Source organism: Xyrauchen texanus, chromosome 50 (genome assembly GCF_025860055.1).
Source record: "Xyrauchen texanus isolate HMW12.3.18 chromosome 50, RBS_HiC_50CHRs, whole genome shotgun sequence".
Lineage (NCBI taxonomy): Eukaryota > Metazoa > Chordata > Actinopteri > Cypriniformes > Catostomidae > Xyrauchen > Xyrauchen texanus.
In genome coordinates this window covers 19,005,988-19,021,341 of record NC_068325.1, presented here as the reverse complement: position 1 = coordinate 19,021,341, position 15,354 = coordinate 19,005,988, and the positions used below count along the sequence as shown (strand labels likewise).

General features: G+C 42.5%; 1 protein-coding gene across 4 annotated transcripts in view; it reads left to right on the top strand.

Moving 5' to 3' along the window:
• Nucleotides 1-14,785, top strand: part of LOC127640913 (BCL-6 corepressor-like) — a 48,487-nt gene extending 33,702 nt beyond the window's left edge. For all 4 annotated transcript variants that reach the window (XM_052123625.1, XM_052123626.1, XM_052123627.1 and 1 more), the window contains 5 exons: nucleotides 3,945-4,111; nucleotides 5,698-5,843; nucleotides 10,266-10,343; nucleotides 11,515-11,665; nucleotides 13,453-14,785. In XM_052123625.1, coding sequence (XP_051979585.1) covers nucleotides 3,945-4,111; nucleotides 5,698-5,843; nucleotides 10,266-10,343; nucleotides 11,515-11,665; nucleotides 13,453-13,747 — 837 coding nt within the window. In that variant the 3' untranslated portion in view covers nucleotides 13,748-14,785. The remainder of the gene's footprint in view (nucleotides 1-3,944; nucleotides 4,112-5,697; nucleotides 5,844-10,265; nucleotides 10,344-11,514; nucleotides 11,666-13,452) is intronic.
• The last annotated feature ends 569 nt before the right edge of the window (nucleotides 14,786-15,354 follow it).

Below are 15,354 nucleotides of genomic sequence, written 5' to 3'. Positions count from 1 at the left end.
CTCAGAATTCTAGAACTTTAAGAATGGTTTTAAATTCCCAGGCAGCTGATAATAAGAGTTCTAGAATTTTAAGGCAGTTGATAAAGCGTTCAAAAATTCTGATACAATCAAGAGGTCTAGATTTCTGAGGCAGTCAAAAGAATTCTAGAATTTTAAGGCAGTTGATAAAAAGGCCTAGAATTCTAAAACAGTTGAAAAAGATTTCTAGATTTCTGAGGCAGTCAAGAGAGCTCTAGAATTCTGAGGCAGTTGTGATAAAGAGGTCCAGAATTCTGGGACAGTCCAAAAAGATTTCTAGATTTCTAAGGCATTCAAGAGAGCTCTAGAATTCTGCGGCAGTTGATAAAGAGGTCCAGAATTCTGAGACAGTCCAAAAAGAATTCTAGATTTCTGAGGCAGTCAAGAGAGCTCTAGAATTCTGAGACCATTGATAAAAAATTCTAGATTTTTAGGCAGTCAAGAGAGCTCTAGAATTCTGCGGCAGTTGTGATAAAGAGGTCCAGAATTCTGGGACAGTCCAAAAAGATTTCTAGATTTCTGAGGCAGTCAAGAGAGCTCTAGAATTCTGCGGCAGTTGTGATAAAGAGGTCCAGAATTCTGGGACAGTCCAAAAAGATGTCTAGATTTCTGAGGCATTCAAGAGAGCTCTAGAATTCTGAGACCATTGATAAAAAATTCTAGATTTTAGGCAGTCAAGAGAGCTCTAGAATTCTGCGGCAGTTGTGATAAAGAGGTCCAGAATTCTGGGACAGTCCAAAAAGATTTCTAGATTTCTGAGGCAGTCAAGAGAGCTCTAGAAATCTGCGGCAGTTGATAAAGAGGTCCAGAATTCTGAGACAGTCCAAAAAGATTTCTAGATTTCTGAGGCAGTCAAGAGAGCTCTAGAATTCTGCGGCAGTTGTGATAAAGAGGTCCAGAATTCTGGGACAGTCCAAAAAGATTTCTAGATTTCTGAGGCATTCAAGAGAGCTCTAGAATTCTGCGGCAGTTGTGATAAAGAGGTCCAGAATTCTGAGACAGTCCAAAAAGATTTCTAGATTTCTGAGGCAGTCAAGAGAGCTCTAGAATTCTGAGACCATTGATAAAAAATTCTAGATTTTTAGGCAGTCAAGAGAGCTCTAGAATTCTGCGGCAGTTGTGATAAAGAGGTCCAGAATTCTGGGACAGTCCAAAAAGATTTCTAGATTTCTGAGGCAGTCAAGAGAGCTCTAGAAATCTGCGGCAGTTGATAAAGAGGTCCAGAATTCTGAGACAGTCCAAAAAGATTTCTAGATTTCTGAGGCAGTCAAGAGAGCTCTAGAATTCTGCGGCAGTTGTGATAAAGAGGTCCAGAATTCTGGGACAGTCCAAAAAGATTTCTAGATTTCTGAGGCATTCAAGAGAGCTCTAGAATTCTGAGACCATTGATAAAAAATTCTAGATTTTAGGCAGTCAAGAGAGCTCTAGAATTCTGCGGCAGTTGTGATAAAGAGGTCCAGAATTCTGGGACAGTCCAAAAGATTTCTAGATTTCTGAGGCAGTCAAGAGAGCTCTAGAAATCTGCGGCAGTTGATAAAGAGGTCCAGAATTCTGAGACAGTCCAAAAAGATTTCTAGATTTCTGAGGCAGTCAAGAGAGCTCTAGAATTCTGCGGCAGTTGTGATAAAGAGGTCCAGAATTCTGGGACAGTCCAAAAAGATTTCTAGAGTTCTGAGGCATTCAAGAGAGCTCTAGAATTCTGCGGCAGTTGTGATAAAGAGGTCCAGAATTCTGAGACAGTCCAAAAAGATTTCTAGATTTCTGAGGCAGTCAAGAGAGCTCTAGAATTCTGAGACCATTGATAAAAAATTCTAGATTTTTAGGCAGTCAAGAGAGCTCTAGAATTCTGCGGCAGTTGATAAAGAATTCTAGATTTCTGAGGCAGTCGTGAGAGTTTAGAATTTAGAGGCAGTTGCATTCTAGAAATCTGAGACAGTCAATAGAGTTCTAGATTTTTGAAGCAGGGAAAATCTACATTCTCAGGCAGCTGATAAATGAGTTCTAGAATGGTTAGGCAGTTCATAAAGAATTCTTCCTGAGGCAGTGAAGGGAGATCTAGAATTCTGCGGTAGGTAAGTTCTATAATTCTCAGTCAGTAAATAAAGAGTTCTAGATTTGAGAGTCGAGTGAGACAATGGAGATCTAAAGTCCTGAGGCAGTTGAAAAAGACGACTAGAATTTTAAGGCAGTTGATCTTGACACTCTAAAAATCTAGAACTCTTTATTGACTACCTCGGAATTCTAGAACTCAACTGCCACAAAATTCTAAAACTCTCGAGTCTCTCAGCAATCTAGAAGTCTTTATCGATTGTTTCAGTAATCTGGTAACCTTTATCGACTGCCTTAAAACTGTTTTATCATCTGCCTGAGAATTTTAGAACTGTTTTTACATGGGTAATGCAAACATCAGAATTTGACTACAGACTAACAGTGACCTAGGCTGGTTTCAGTTCAGGTCTGCTTCATAGAACTTCCCCTTCTTTTTCCTGTCTGTCTCTATTTATTTCCCTACATAAGATACAGGTCTTGCTCTTTTATTCTTTATGATGTAGATTTGGGTTGACTAGGCTTTGAGGTTGTGGTAGAATAGATGCATGTTAGGCTTAGTCTTGAGCTGGCCTGAAAGATGGTTTGCAGCTTTGCTCTTGCGAAGGGGTTTAGTGTTGCATTGCATCTCGTATGCTGCATTGATTGCAGTTGTTATCTTGAAGTCATTTAAGCAAGGGACTGCGCGAGAGGAAACACTACAGCAAAGAGTAGTTCAGAGGGACAGTCAGCGACAAATCTTGCTCTCTAGGCTCGGTAACAGCTTTATTGTCTGTTTAATGTTACTCTCTGCTCTCCTGCCTACAAACATCCCCACTGAGATAGTCCCTGAGGCAGAGTGCGAGAAACGTCGCTGGAAAGGGAATGAGGTGATGGAAATATAAACGGAAATGGAGAAATTCTCCCTTCAACCACGGCTCACTTTCGGTAATTGAGCATAGCGGGTGTGTGTTTTTACCTTCCGTGTGCTTTTGGTTCGCATGTCCCAGCTGACGGTAACGTCTGCGGTGAAGCGGGAGTTTCCCGTTTGGGCTCGTTAACGGCTCGGTGCCCCTGCTAAAGGCTTGTTGTTTTGAATTCGTGCCGGCGGCATGCTGTATCCTGGATACGGAGCCTGCGGGAAGCGCGAGGCAGAGCTGCTGGCAGCAGTGCGGGGCGGGTCGTACCGCTGTGTGACTCCGTCAAGGGAGGTTGAATGGGCTCTCTGAGACGCTGCCAGGGTTGAAGTGCAAGCGCTATGCCTTCTGAATTATAATGCCCTCATTCGTCTGAGCACCGAGAGGCCACCAGCCCTCCCCTCTCAAACCCATCTGTGTGTGCGTTTGTTTTCATTGCGTTGTCCATTAGGAATAGGCTCACAGCGATGGATGAGGGAGTTCCTTTTAATCTGAGTTTACAGAAGAACTCTTCAATGAATTCTGCAATGGTTCCTAGTTATTTTGGACAATTTCAATGGTATTCTCATCTAGTGTGTGAATGGCAATCTAGCAGAATTACAAAGTTTGCCTGTTGATCTTAACAACTTTTTCTTTTGGTGTCCCTATTTCGGGTTCTAAAGTCACAAACACTCCCTCCTACTTTTCGAATTGTTCCTACACCCTTGCATCTTATAGTCAGAAACACACACATATTTCTCTGTGCAATCTCAGACGTCTCGTATAAAAAGTGAACAGCAGGCTCTGGGCAGGATTCGCTTGTAAAACCCCCGATACCTCACACATCAATAATCAGCTCTGGGCAGAACTGTCTGCCTGCTCCCTGTCTCTCTCTCTCTCTCTCTCTCTCTCTCTCTCTCTGCGCTCTTTAATGGTGTTTAATGAATTTCATTCCTCGCTGTGCCATAGTAACTGTCGTCTCTCTGTCTCTCTCTCTCGCTGTAGGAGGTGGTTTTGTACTGTCTGGAGAATAAAGTGTGCGATGTGAATCATCGTGATAATGCGGGTTACTGCGCGCTCCACGAAGCCTGTTCCCGCGGTTGGCTCTCCATCGTACAGCACTTACTGGAGCACGGAGCCGACATCAACTGCAGTGCGCAAGACGGCACCAGGTACACAATTCAATTATTAGCAAGGAATTTTAAGGTCCATTAGTGAGTGCTTTTGAGGAAGCGCCAAATAATTGATCCTAACCATATTACACCATATGCTACATTTTATGAACAAAACTTTTTGAACTATTACAATTGAATTATTATTTACAATAAATAAAATCTCACTGTCATATGAGCAATTTCTTTAAGTTTCACGATTCTTTACAAAGATTTTTGGTCTTTTTCAAGTTTGATATGACCAAAAGTAATCACATGGTGAGTCTGATGTCGATTGATTAATGGCTCCGATTGACGTTCAAGAGCTGTTAACATAACGAACGTCTTGAAAACCTTTGTGTCAGTATTAAAAACACTGCTTAGATTACTGCACTAAGAAAACCCATAGAGGAATTAAACGCTGCGCTCGTTCTTCTCTTGGGGTAGGACTGGTTTTCATGACACCCTTTGCTTGTGTGTGCATGCGTGTGTCGCTGCAACTCTGATAATGACACTTGCGCACATGTGCTCGCGCGCACACTCAATCTCAGTAATTATATGTTTTGTAAAAATGGCTTTACAACAACAGAAGAGGCCGAGAATCTTAGCTCGGATAATTACCACACAAAGAGCAGATTAAGCGTATGAGATCTCTGTCATCAGGATGCACTTAAAAATCCAATTTAATTTAGCGTCCTGATTCCTGTCTGAAAGATGAAAGACAGTGACAGCTTTTAATGAGTGTTTTATTGGGCCGTACGAACAGATAATGTGAAGGTAATTACAGATGAATGAATTAATTGGATTTGTTTGAAATGAAATTAAGTGTACTTAATTTTTTAATTTTGGGGGACTTTTTTCTCCCCAATTTGGAATGCCTAATTCCCAATGCGCTCTAAGACTCGCCTCAATCCGGGTGGCGGAGGATGAATCTCAGTTGCCTCCGCGTCTGAGACCGTCAATCCGCGCATCTTATCATGTGGCTTGTTGAGCACGTTACTGTGGAGACCTAGCATGTGTGGAGGCTTCACGCTATTCTCCGCGGCATCCACGCACAACTCACCACACACCCCACCGAGAGCGAGAACCACATTATAGCGACCACGAGGAGGTTACCCCATGTGACTCTACTCACCCTAGCAACTGGGCCAATTTGGTTGCTTAGGAGACCTGACTGGAGTCACTCAGCACGCCCTCAGCGTCTTTGCTTGCTGATCTACCCGGACCCAGTGTATTTTTTTTAAAACCACATTAACATGTGGAGAATTGGAAATATAACATATTTATGTATTAATGTTCCGGGTCTTATCGTGAACAATTCATCCGTGTACATTACTTTAAAAACAAAATGTTTTTAGATGTCACCAAAATGTACTAACTTTCTACTAAATGTTAGAAGTTAAACTTTTCTACTGAAGTAACATAATTTGTGCGGTCCAATCGAATTGATCGATTCGGTAAAATCAAGGCCCGTTCCTCACTGATTTGTGCATAACGTACACTCAGGATATGTTATATTGTGACGTTAAATGCGTTTCAAATGTCACGTCAAATTACGGTTGTTTCTATTTCATTTTTAAACAAAATATTCCACTCTCTTCCAACAGGCCTCTCCATGATGCAGTGGAAAATGATCATTTGGACGTGGTCCGGATGTTGCTGTCTTACGGTGCCGATCCGACTCTAGCTACCTACTCTGGCCGCGGCTTACTCAAGATGACCCACAGCGACATAATGGAGGGGTTTCTGTCCGGTAAGAGCGCCCTTTCTCTCTTCCGCCTCCATCCCTACAATTCCCCTCCCATAGCAGTGGAGGGTTTGGCTCCGTGGCTCCGCGGCTCCGCTTGCCTATCTGTTACTAAGCAACAGCTGGAGTGGAGGAAAAGCCTTTAGCACTGGCAAATCAGCTTTCCACTGAAAGGAGATTGTGTGTGTGTGGCTTTATTTGTTCTTGTGCGGTGCAAATGTTTTGAAGGGTGTACGGGATGTCTCGCACAACACTATCAGGAAAAATCTTAATTGCAATCTAGGTGTAATCTGGGCCCGAACGGTCATCTGAGATAAAACATGGGTTTATCTAAAATAAAGCAGCAATTTTGACAGAAGCCAAAGGTTTTGAAGTCCTTGATTTTAAATGGCTTTAAGTGTCTACTGTGATGGACCATATTCTTCAATTTAGGAGCTGTGTATATCAAGTAAGATAAACACCTGTTAGCCTGATGGGGCTGTTGTTGGTTTTTATTTGTTTACAATTTGTATTGTTTTTATTGGGGGGTGCCCAATTCCCAATGCTCTCTAAGTCCTCATGGTGGCGTAGTGTCTCACCTCAAGCCGGGTGGCGGAGGACGCATCTCAGTTACCGCGGAGACCTAGTGCGTGTGGCTGCACTCTATTCTCAGCGGCATCCACACACCACTTGCCACGCATCACACCGAGAGATATAACCACATAGCGACCACGAGGAGGTTACCCCAAGTGACTATACCCACCCTAGCAACCAGACCAATTTGGTTGCTAAGGAAGCCTGACTGGAGTCACTCAGCATGCCCTGGATTCGAACCTGCGACTCCAGGTGTGGTAGTCAGCGCCGCCCCCCCCATATACTTCCTGTCTCCCAATTGTATTTTTTTTGGAGGTTACCATTGTGGAGAAGTGTGGAGCTAATGGTTAGGTCGAGACACAGCTGGCCTATCCCACAGGTGATACAGGCGTGCCTGGGGGGGCCCCGCGAACACGTACAAAATAAATGAACAAGCCATAAGATTAAGAAACATTGATGACTTTTATTTTGAAATTCTATGCAGTCCAATGGTTTCTATCGCACACACACTCTCAGGAGAGTGTGCAAATGCAATGACGGTAAAAACTAAAAACAACATATTAAGTATAAAATGAGCTCTGAATAATCACGAAAAGACAAATAACTGATAACAGTGTATCTAAAACTGCCAAGAAGTAAAGTTAAGCAGTAAACACTAATCTGCATAATTTATTCATAACGCAAATCATCGCTGGGATCTGGAGCGCGGCATCTTTTCACAGTATTATTAGACACAGATCAAACACCTTGCTGAATAATGTGCACGCCTGATAGAAACACAGGAAATAAGTTATGACAAATATAGCTTTGTGGCTATTTGAGGCTTATATTGCGTAAAGGATAGCAGAAACAGCGCTTGTCAAATCATTCGTTTTTTCAAGAATAATCTGCTGGGGAAGGAATTAAAACACTGCCGATATAAAGGCGCAAAAACTCCAAAAGAGTGAAAATATGAGCCATTAACTAGAAACTTTGAGTAGAGCCCACTTTCATTGTGTGCAACCAAAGTCCACAATTGAATTAAGTAAAACCAACAACTTCTTTTTTTTTTCCAGTGTTAGATTTAAGTGCCATGGTTACACTTTCAAAACTAGTTTTCAACGTTTATTTGCGGTGTTGCACGCTTGCCTGCTAATCTCGTATTATACGTGCATTTACCCAAAAGCATTTTCGGTTGGATTATAAACGGACTAGCCTTTGACTAGCCAGTAGCAAATCCCGTTTCATGGTTGTGACGTAAATAAAGCCTAATGGGTTTTTTTTGTTGTTGTTTTTTTTAAATGAGCGATGAGCCTTTCAAAGTATTTTGTGAAAATTGTGCTTGTCAATCCGTTTCTTGGTGTCTTGAAATATTTACCTTTTGGTTGTTAGCAAAGTTCTGCAATAATCAGGTTTTCTAAAGGACTGACCTTGTGGTTGTGCCATTTGCTGCCGCTGTTGTGCAAACATTATTTTTATTGAGGTAAAGTCATAATACTCAAAGTTAGACGTTTGAATGAAGAGACTAGCAGGTTTTTATGTTGCATGTTAACACTGACCCCGCTCACCCGAGCACAGCCGCACCGTAACGATTCAAACGAGATAGACTCTCTCTCTATGTTGAAGACAAAATTTGTTATGTTTTTCGTGGCACAACTTAATTAATGGTCTGAAAGTTTGAAGCTGTACTTGAGGGCAGTGCAAACAATTCACCGGCTGACGCAAATTCTTTCACTTCAAAAGCTGACTTAATACTGTGTGTGTGTGTGTGTGTGTGTGTGTGTGTGTGTGTGTGTGTGTGTGTGTGTGTGGATTAGCTTCAGGCCTGCCAGTTAAAGGGCAATGCAGTCACATGGTGAAGGTTCGTTCTGACTGTGTGTTTGATTATGCATGAGTTCATGAGGCAGGAGAGCACTCTGCCTGGAAGCGCAGGCCATCATATTGTGTGTGTGTGTAAATCAGTAGGCATGTCCCGTTCTGCTGTCTGCTGCGCTGATTTACGGACCCTCCCCAAATTTGTTTCCCCTCTGTGGGAGCCTTCTAATCAACCACCTTCTCTCGCTCTCTCTTTCTCTCTCGCTCACTCTCTGGGTGGAATAGTTAATGGCTGCGCTTGCAAATGTGGCTCCTATCGCCGCTGCCTGTGCCAAGTGGCATCTGAACGTGCAACCACAAGTGCTCACACCCAATCTTAGAGCCTTTACACTTTGTTGCTTAGTGACTGTGGACTTTTTTTCCCTGGTGTGATATATTGGTGACCATATCGGCTTTCAACTAATATTAACATCTTTATTTTACTACTGGCATCGGTCTTATTAGACCGGTATTGGCTTTATTTCAGATTGGAATATTGTTCTATCTTAAAGGATGCAAAACAGCACACTATAATATCGGGAATCATATCAAATGATTTATAGGCGACCATGTTGGTAGTGCCAATACAATGATGAACTATCGGTATTGTTGTGATTGCAGCTGTAGTGTGACACTGTACAGATATATCGGCAATTCTGCATTGGCTATTGGTCATAACCAGAAAAGAAAATGACTGTGGTGTGTCCGCCCTGGCATTAGCATGAAATATCGGTGGCCATAGCGATATCGGTTTCACCTGATATTAACATGTTTATTCTGCCGATATTGTCTTTATTCCAGATTGGAGTTGTTGTGTAAATCTAGTTTTGGTTATTCAATTGGGAATCATATCAAATGATTTATAGGTGACTACATTGGTTGTGGCCAATACAATGATTGACTATCCGTATCGTTGTGTTTGGGCTGATATTATCATTCATTTTAGATTGTAGCGTGACACTGTACAGATATATCGGCAATTCTATACTGGTTATTGGCCACACCAACTAGTAAAGAAAATGGTTGCTTGGTGACTGTGGGGTGTCTGCCCTGGTGTTTGCATGAAATATCGGCAACCATATTGGTATCGGTGACCATATCGGTATCGCCTAATATCAGGCCGATATCAGCCTCATTCTAGATTAGAGTTGGAGGGTAAATTTAGATGAAGAACAGCATAATTTACAATATTGGGAATAATACATGTTATCTACAATAACAAAAGAGTCAACTTGTTACTTTGTTGCTTGTTGACTGTGGTCTGTTTGCTCCGGTACGATATATCAGTGACCATATTGCTAGTGGCCAATATAATAGTTTATGTGTTTATGTGTATGTGTTTGGGCTGATATTAGGTACAATTCTAGATTGGAGCTGTATTGTGAAACTCAGCAATTCTTTAGTTTTTTGGCCAAAACCAGAAAATACAATTTTAATATATCAGTGGTACATATCGGTATGTTATATCGGTTAATTCTTACTTAAACTCAGAGTTTATATGATTGGAAATCAAATCATATTTGAACAAATTCAATCTTTTATTTCAGTTATTATGTTACCAATTGGCTGATATTAGCTAAAATTCTAGATTGGAGCTGTAGTCTCAACGCTATATACATATAACAACATTGTGGCAGGGCGGAGGGCAGGGCCGGGTCGTGATCCTACGCACCCGGTCCCGTATTAGGCTAATTAAGCCTCCGAGGTATAAAGGTCGACTGCAGGGTGTCGTGCGGGAGAGAGAGATCGTTAGCAGACATGTCCGTCATGTGTGTTTATGTTGTCTTTTAAGTTTACCATAAAACTATCATTTACATTGAAAAGCCAGTTCTCGCCTCCTCCTTGCCCATCCTTTAACCCCCTTACAAACATATAACTCGCTATTTTTTATTTATTTTTTGCTTTTAAAAGGAGACCAAAAAGTTTAGATTTAGAATAGCTAATAATTTGTAATTGTTTACCAATGCATTCCTAGCTATTTCCTGTTTACATCATTGATATTCTCTCTTTCTCTCTCTCTAGATTACTTTGCTGACCTGCAGGGCAGACCAGACGATGATCCTGGTGTGTACTGGGAGTTTTATGGCAGCGCAGTGTGTGGTGAGTAACGTTTTCACACTCAAACAAACACAAATTCACACACAATGCTCCCGGAGTAACAGCTGAAAGAAACAAAAGGAAAGATAAATTTCACATGGATAGACGGAGAGATGGGCAAATACCTGAGGGTTAATCGCAGTGGGAATTGTCAATGTTTGTAGACGGTCATTGATCGAAAAGCTAAAATAAATAAAAAAGAAATGCCGCAATGTGTACTGTTACCTTAACTTTCCTCTCTCTTATGTTCGCTTTAAATAAAAAATGGCTAGCATATTTGATTTTTATTAGCTTAAATTATTGAAGTTTAAAAAGATGCAAAACATTATTGGTCATCATATCGGTATCGGCCAATATGTTTTTTTTTATTTATTTTTAATAAATATTAGCATCATACTGATTAGGCTGATATTAGCTTAAAATCTATAAGACAAAGCAAAACTATTTTTTTTTATAAAATCCCTCAGTCCTCTAGGAGGTAGATTCGGCACCATGGGGCATAAATGGATAGCTGTATTTTGTATTGCTCTTTATAAAACAAATAATAGCTGCTTAGTGCATGTTCCATGGGCTGCCGTATATCAGCAGATCGCTCCGTGTGTGACCGGGCCCGTTTCCAGCTCAAGAAAACAAACCCAGTGCTACTGCACATTTTCCCTGGGATCCCTGGAATAACAGAACCAGGAGTGCAGGGAGGTGTGGAAGGGAGCCGCACATTTATTATTGGGAGCTTTGCTCTGTTGAAACGCACCGCTTCGGAAAAACCAAAACTGTTAAAATGAGCGAGGGAGCTTGGGGGAAAGCGGTAGAGAGACAACTCCGTTCTGTCTGTGTTTTGCTCCGAGGTGTACGCCGTTCCGCTAGTGCACACGAATGAGTGAAATGGCTTCACACGCACACTCGCAGCTCTTCCCGGAGTGGCGCTTAATGGAAGAGAGTGCGAATAGGAGAACACGTACAGAGCGTGCCGTGAGACAAGCTTCGGAAAAGCATGTCTCGGCGCGAATCCAGCAGGGAGACTGCGGGAGGGAGGGGAATCTGTTGGGACATAATGGGAGCGGAATCTGTTGAAAGCTCTCTGAAACACTTGCAAGAGGGAGGGTATGTGTGTGAGATTCCATAATTCACACCCTGTCTCACATTTCTAATCAATCCTCATCTCTCTAACTAACAGAGCCTGGTGATGATTCATCCGGTTATGACATCCTGGCCAACCCTCCCGGCCCTGGCGAAGATGAGGACGAACAGAGAGAAGTGTTCGAATTTGAGTTCTCAGACCGACCGCTGCTGCCGTGCTACAACATCCAGGTCTCACTCTCACAGGGGTAAGAGCCTCAAGCTGACCTTTGAACTTACCTACTTTTCTTGGTAGATCTGTCGACATCGGCCCAAACTGGCGAGCGTACTAGCCAGACTGATCCAAATGGATGCCATTTTGTTCTGATCGAAACGGATTGTCCTAATTCGGAATTTAGTAACAGAAATGGCAATTACAAACAGGTAAATGCTAATTGTTCGCCAAAATTTCATCGAAATTGAACCCGTAACCTTGGGCAGACGTGTACCCGGCAGGAACGCATAGTGTTGGGCAGCAACGTGACAGTCAGTGACAACGTTATTTTAGACGCAAGACCCATTTTGGTTAAACAGTGCGAGTACAGAGAGAGAGAGGGAGAGAGAGAGAGAGAGAAAGACAGTCTAGTGACACGCTGCTAAACAGACACAGCTAATTACCTCCCACACATGCTCTCGCTCTACTGTTAGCGCGCTCCGCTCGCTCGCTCGCTCTCTCTCTCTCTCTCTCTCCCAGGCTCAGCTGCCGCGCTCACTGTCGTGTATAATCTTCAGTCTGCGCTTGTCTCCGGGCTGCCTCCCCTCCCCGTTCTCATTCGCTCGCTCTCTTTTGCTAGACGCTGCTGGCTGATGCAGTATTAATGGCTTTCTGCTCTCCTCACATTACCCCCCCCCCGCTCGCCCGCTCTTCCTCCCTCTCTCGTTCTCGCTCTCTCTCTTTTTTCCCTCTTCTCACTCCATTCAGCGCTCCGCAAGAGCCACAGACCTCCTCAAGTGCCATCGATTGAGTGCTGCCCGTTACTGCTTTCCTCGCTGTGTGTATGTGTGTGTGTTTGACAGGCTTGGTCTAAGTTTTTTTTGTGTGTGTGTGTGTGTGTGTGTAGCCTATTGTGTTTCTGAGCATTTTTTGTGTAATTTTGCCTTATTTATCTGAATGTGTGTGCAAGGGCAAGGGCATTTGACACAGTGTGTACAAGCATGTTTTTGTTTTGTTTCGTGTTGGTTGTCGCTAAATGTCTAGATAAGTCACGCCCATGCTCTGACATACCGAGCCTTGGTGTGCATGCAGTAGTGTTGAGTTCGAGTCTACCTTGGTCAAGTCTGAGTCAAGACCAACCAATCAAGTTCAAGTGGAAAGAGCCTATACCTCTTTAGCAGCGTTTCCACTATTGGGCCAGTGCGAGGCAGGGCTATCAACTGGTTAGCCGGGCCAATAGCCTCGGTCCTCGAGACCAAAATCTATCTGCATTTCCACCATTGGGCCAATAGCCCCACAGCATTGCCCTAAGAATCGCCATTAATACGTCGCCCTGGTGCCAACGTCAAGAAGGAAGCTCAAGTTGTGATATCAGACTTTTGAAACTAGCTAGCCCTCGAAATGAACATGGAGACTGAAGTCGCTTGTTGAATTATTTTGGTCCACATTTGACATTGACCCTGCCTCAATCCCCAGTTGGCCTTCTTTGGCCCAAGGGTATTAGACGGGCCAAAGGCGCTTGGCCGTTGGCTCCGAGGAGACATAATGAAGCCCCGGAAGTGACAGTGGGAACGTGTCTTGCCCTGGCACGCACTAGCACACCCTTATTTGGACCAATAGTTGAAACACTGCTTCTGATATCCTAGCCAACTTCAATTTAAGTATATCGGATTTTTGCCCATTTTATCATCTGCCATGTGAAAATCTGGTATGTCGGATCATATGAAAATAATAAGTTCAAATCCCTAAATCCCCAAGAGTATTAGCAATAGTAATAGGGATGCTTGCTTTGGAATAAGGCACATGATTCATCAAACTAATCTCTACATCTTTTTTTTTCAGACCTAGAAACTGGTTGCTGCTCTCCGATGTTCTCAAGCGTCTAAAGATGTCTGCCAGAACGTTCCGCGCCAGGTTCACGCACATCGAGGTGGTGACGATTGCCGAGGCGGAATTCTACAAGCAGGCGTCTCTCAGTCAGCTGTTCTCATGTCCGGAAGAGCTCGAGGGATTCATGCCCGACAGCAAGGAACTCTTGGATTTGGTGGAAATCAGCGGCGAGCTGGTGGCACTGTTGGGGTCATCGCTCGAATGTCTGGACAATCGCTGGGAACCGGCATCCAGACCTCGCTCGTGAGCCTTCGCACATATACTCGACACTCGCATGGACATGAGGAGCACTAGAAGTGAAGGACAGGGATGTTCTGGGACTGTCCTTGACATTTCAAGGAACTTCTGGACTGTGAGCCAAAGGGATCGGTCCCAATGTAACCGATATTTCTGTTTGGCTACAAGACCGTTTCGGAATATTTCATGCATCTTGCATTCTCCTCGCCTACTAATTCAATCGGTGACGACGCAAATCTGTACATAGTGTACATTCTGCAGATATACAAAGAGGACCTTTGAGATGTGGATCACTGTCTTCAGCTAACTTGAAGATACAAAGCCATGCTCACAACGAGGAATTCTTTTGTTTAAAAGATATGTTTTCTAAATAGGAAAATAACTATATATAGATATATATACAGTCACTGTATTTTATTTGTGTGTATTATATAGATATAAATATATGCGCTGCCTTTTTGTCTTGTTTGGTCAGGTCTTTATTTTATAATTGGAGTAACGATGGCCAGAGAACTGGTGTAAATATAATTGGGGGTGGATTGGGGTTTTAATCGCGATGTCCACGTTGACGTCGGAAACGGCTCTTCGGACGTACAGAGGCTGAAAGTCCCTTTGGTTCATCGAGAGTTAATTAGTGCACTTCGTCAGAGATTTTCCCTAGCGACTCGAATGCCTCGCACAAGTGGAGTAGATGTTTATATGGTGTTGACCAGTAACCAGTGTGGGATTTTTCAGTCTCAGTGTTAAACTCTAACTTACAAAGCCGTTTCGTACCCTGTACGCAAGCTTTTGCTTTGACTACAGTAACTTATTTATGAGGAGAAATTAAGATATTTTATTGTGGCTTTTCTTTGTAAAATACTAATCTGACGCTTTGTTTGGCAAAGATATGCTTGAACTTGTAAATAATGGGTTGACTATTCAGTAACTTGTTTCTGACGTGTGTTATTATTGTTTTTGCAGAAGTGTTCGGACTTTGTAATTACATACGCTATCATTTGTATTTATATTTTACCAAAAAAAGTTCCTTTAAATAAATGGCAATAAAAGATGATGTACTTCTTGTGGTTTTTCATAAACTCAATACTCACGTTATTTACATACGTTATACATATTCATGGTCTTACTGTGCACGATTCATCAATCTCTCATCAAGTCCCACCCTTTTTGTTTCTTCATTAAATATCCCAATACTCAAATATATCACAAAGTAAAATGGGTTGCAGATACTGTTTAATTGATGCATGAAAACTAAACAGATTATTAACCCTCTTGTTTATCACTGCAATCAGGGTTTAAGGTCTAAATTCAGTAGCGAATCTTTTGGCATCAGATGAGCCCCATGACATGAGAGCGAGACGCATGTCCTGTGCTGCGGGACAAAACAGGAAATTAGAGGCCCGAGGCAGGAGCTGGTTTGATAACTGAGGACGTTTTCCATGACTTGACCGTCATTTTAACATGTTTTTCTACCTAACCGTATGAACTTGTTTTTTGAGGGTTGGTTCCCCCAAACATAAAAATGCAGTAATTATTTTCTCACTCTCATTATGTTCTAAACCCATATACAGTAATATTTTCAGTGGAACACGAAATTGCAAGAAATTTTTACATGGC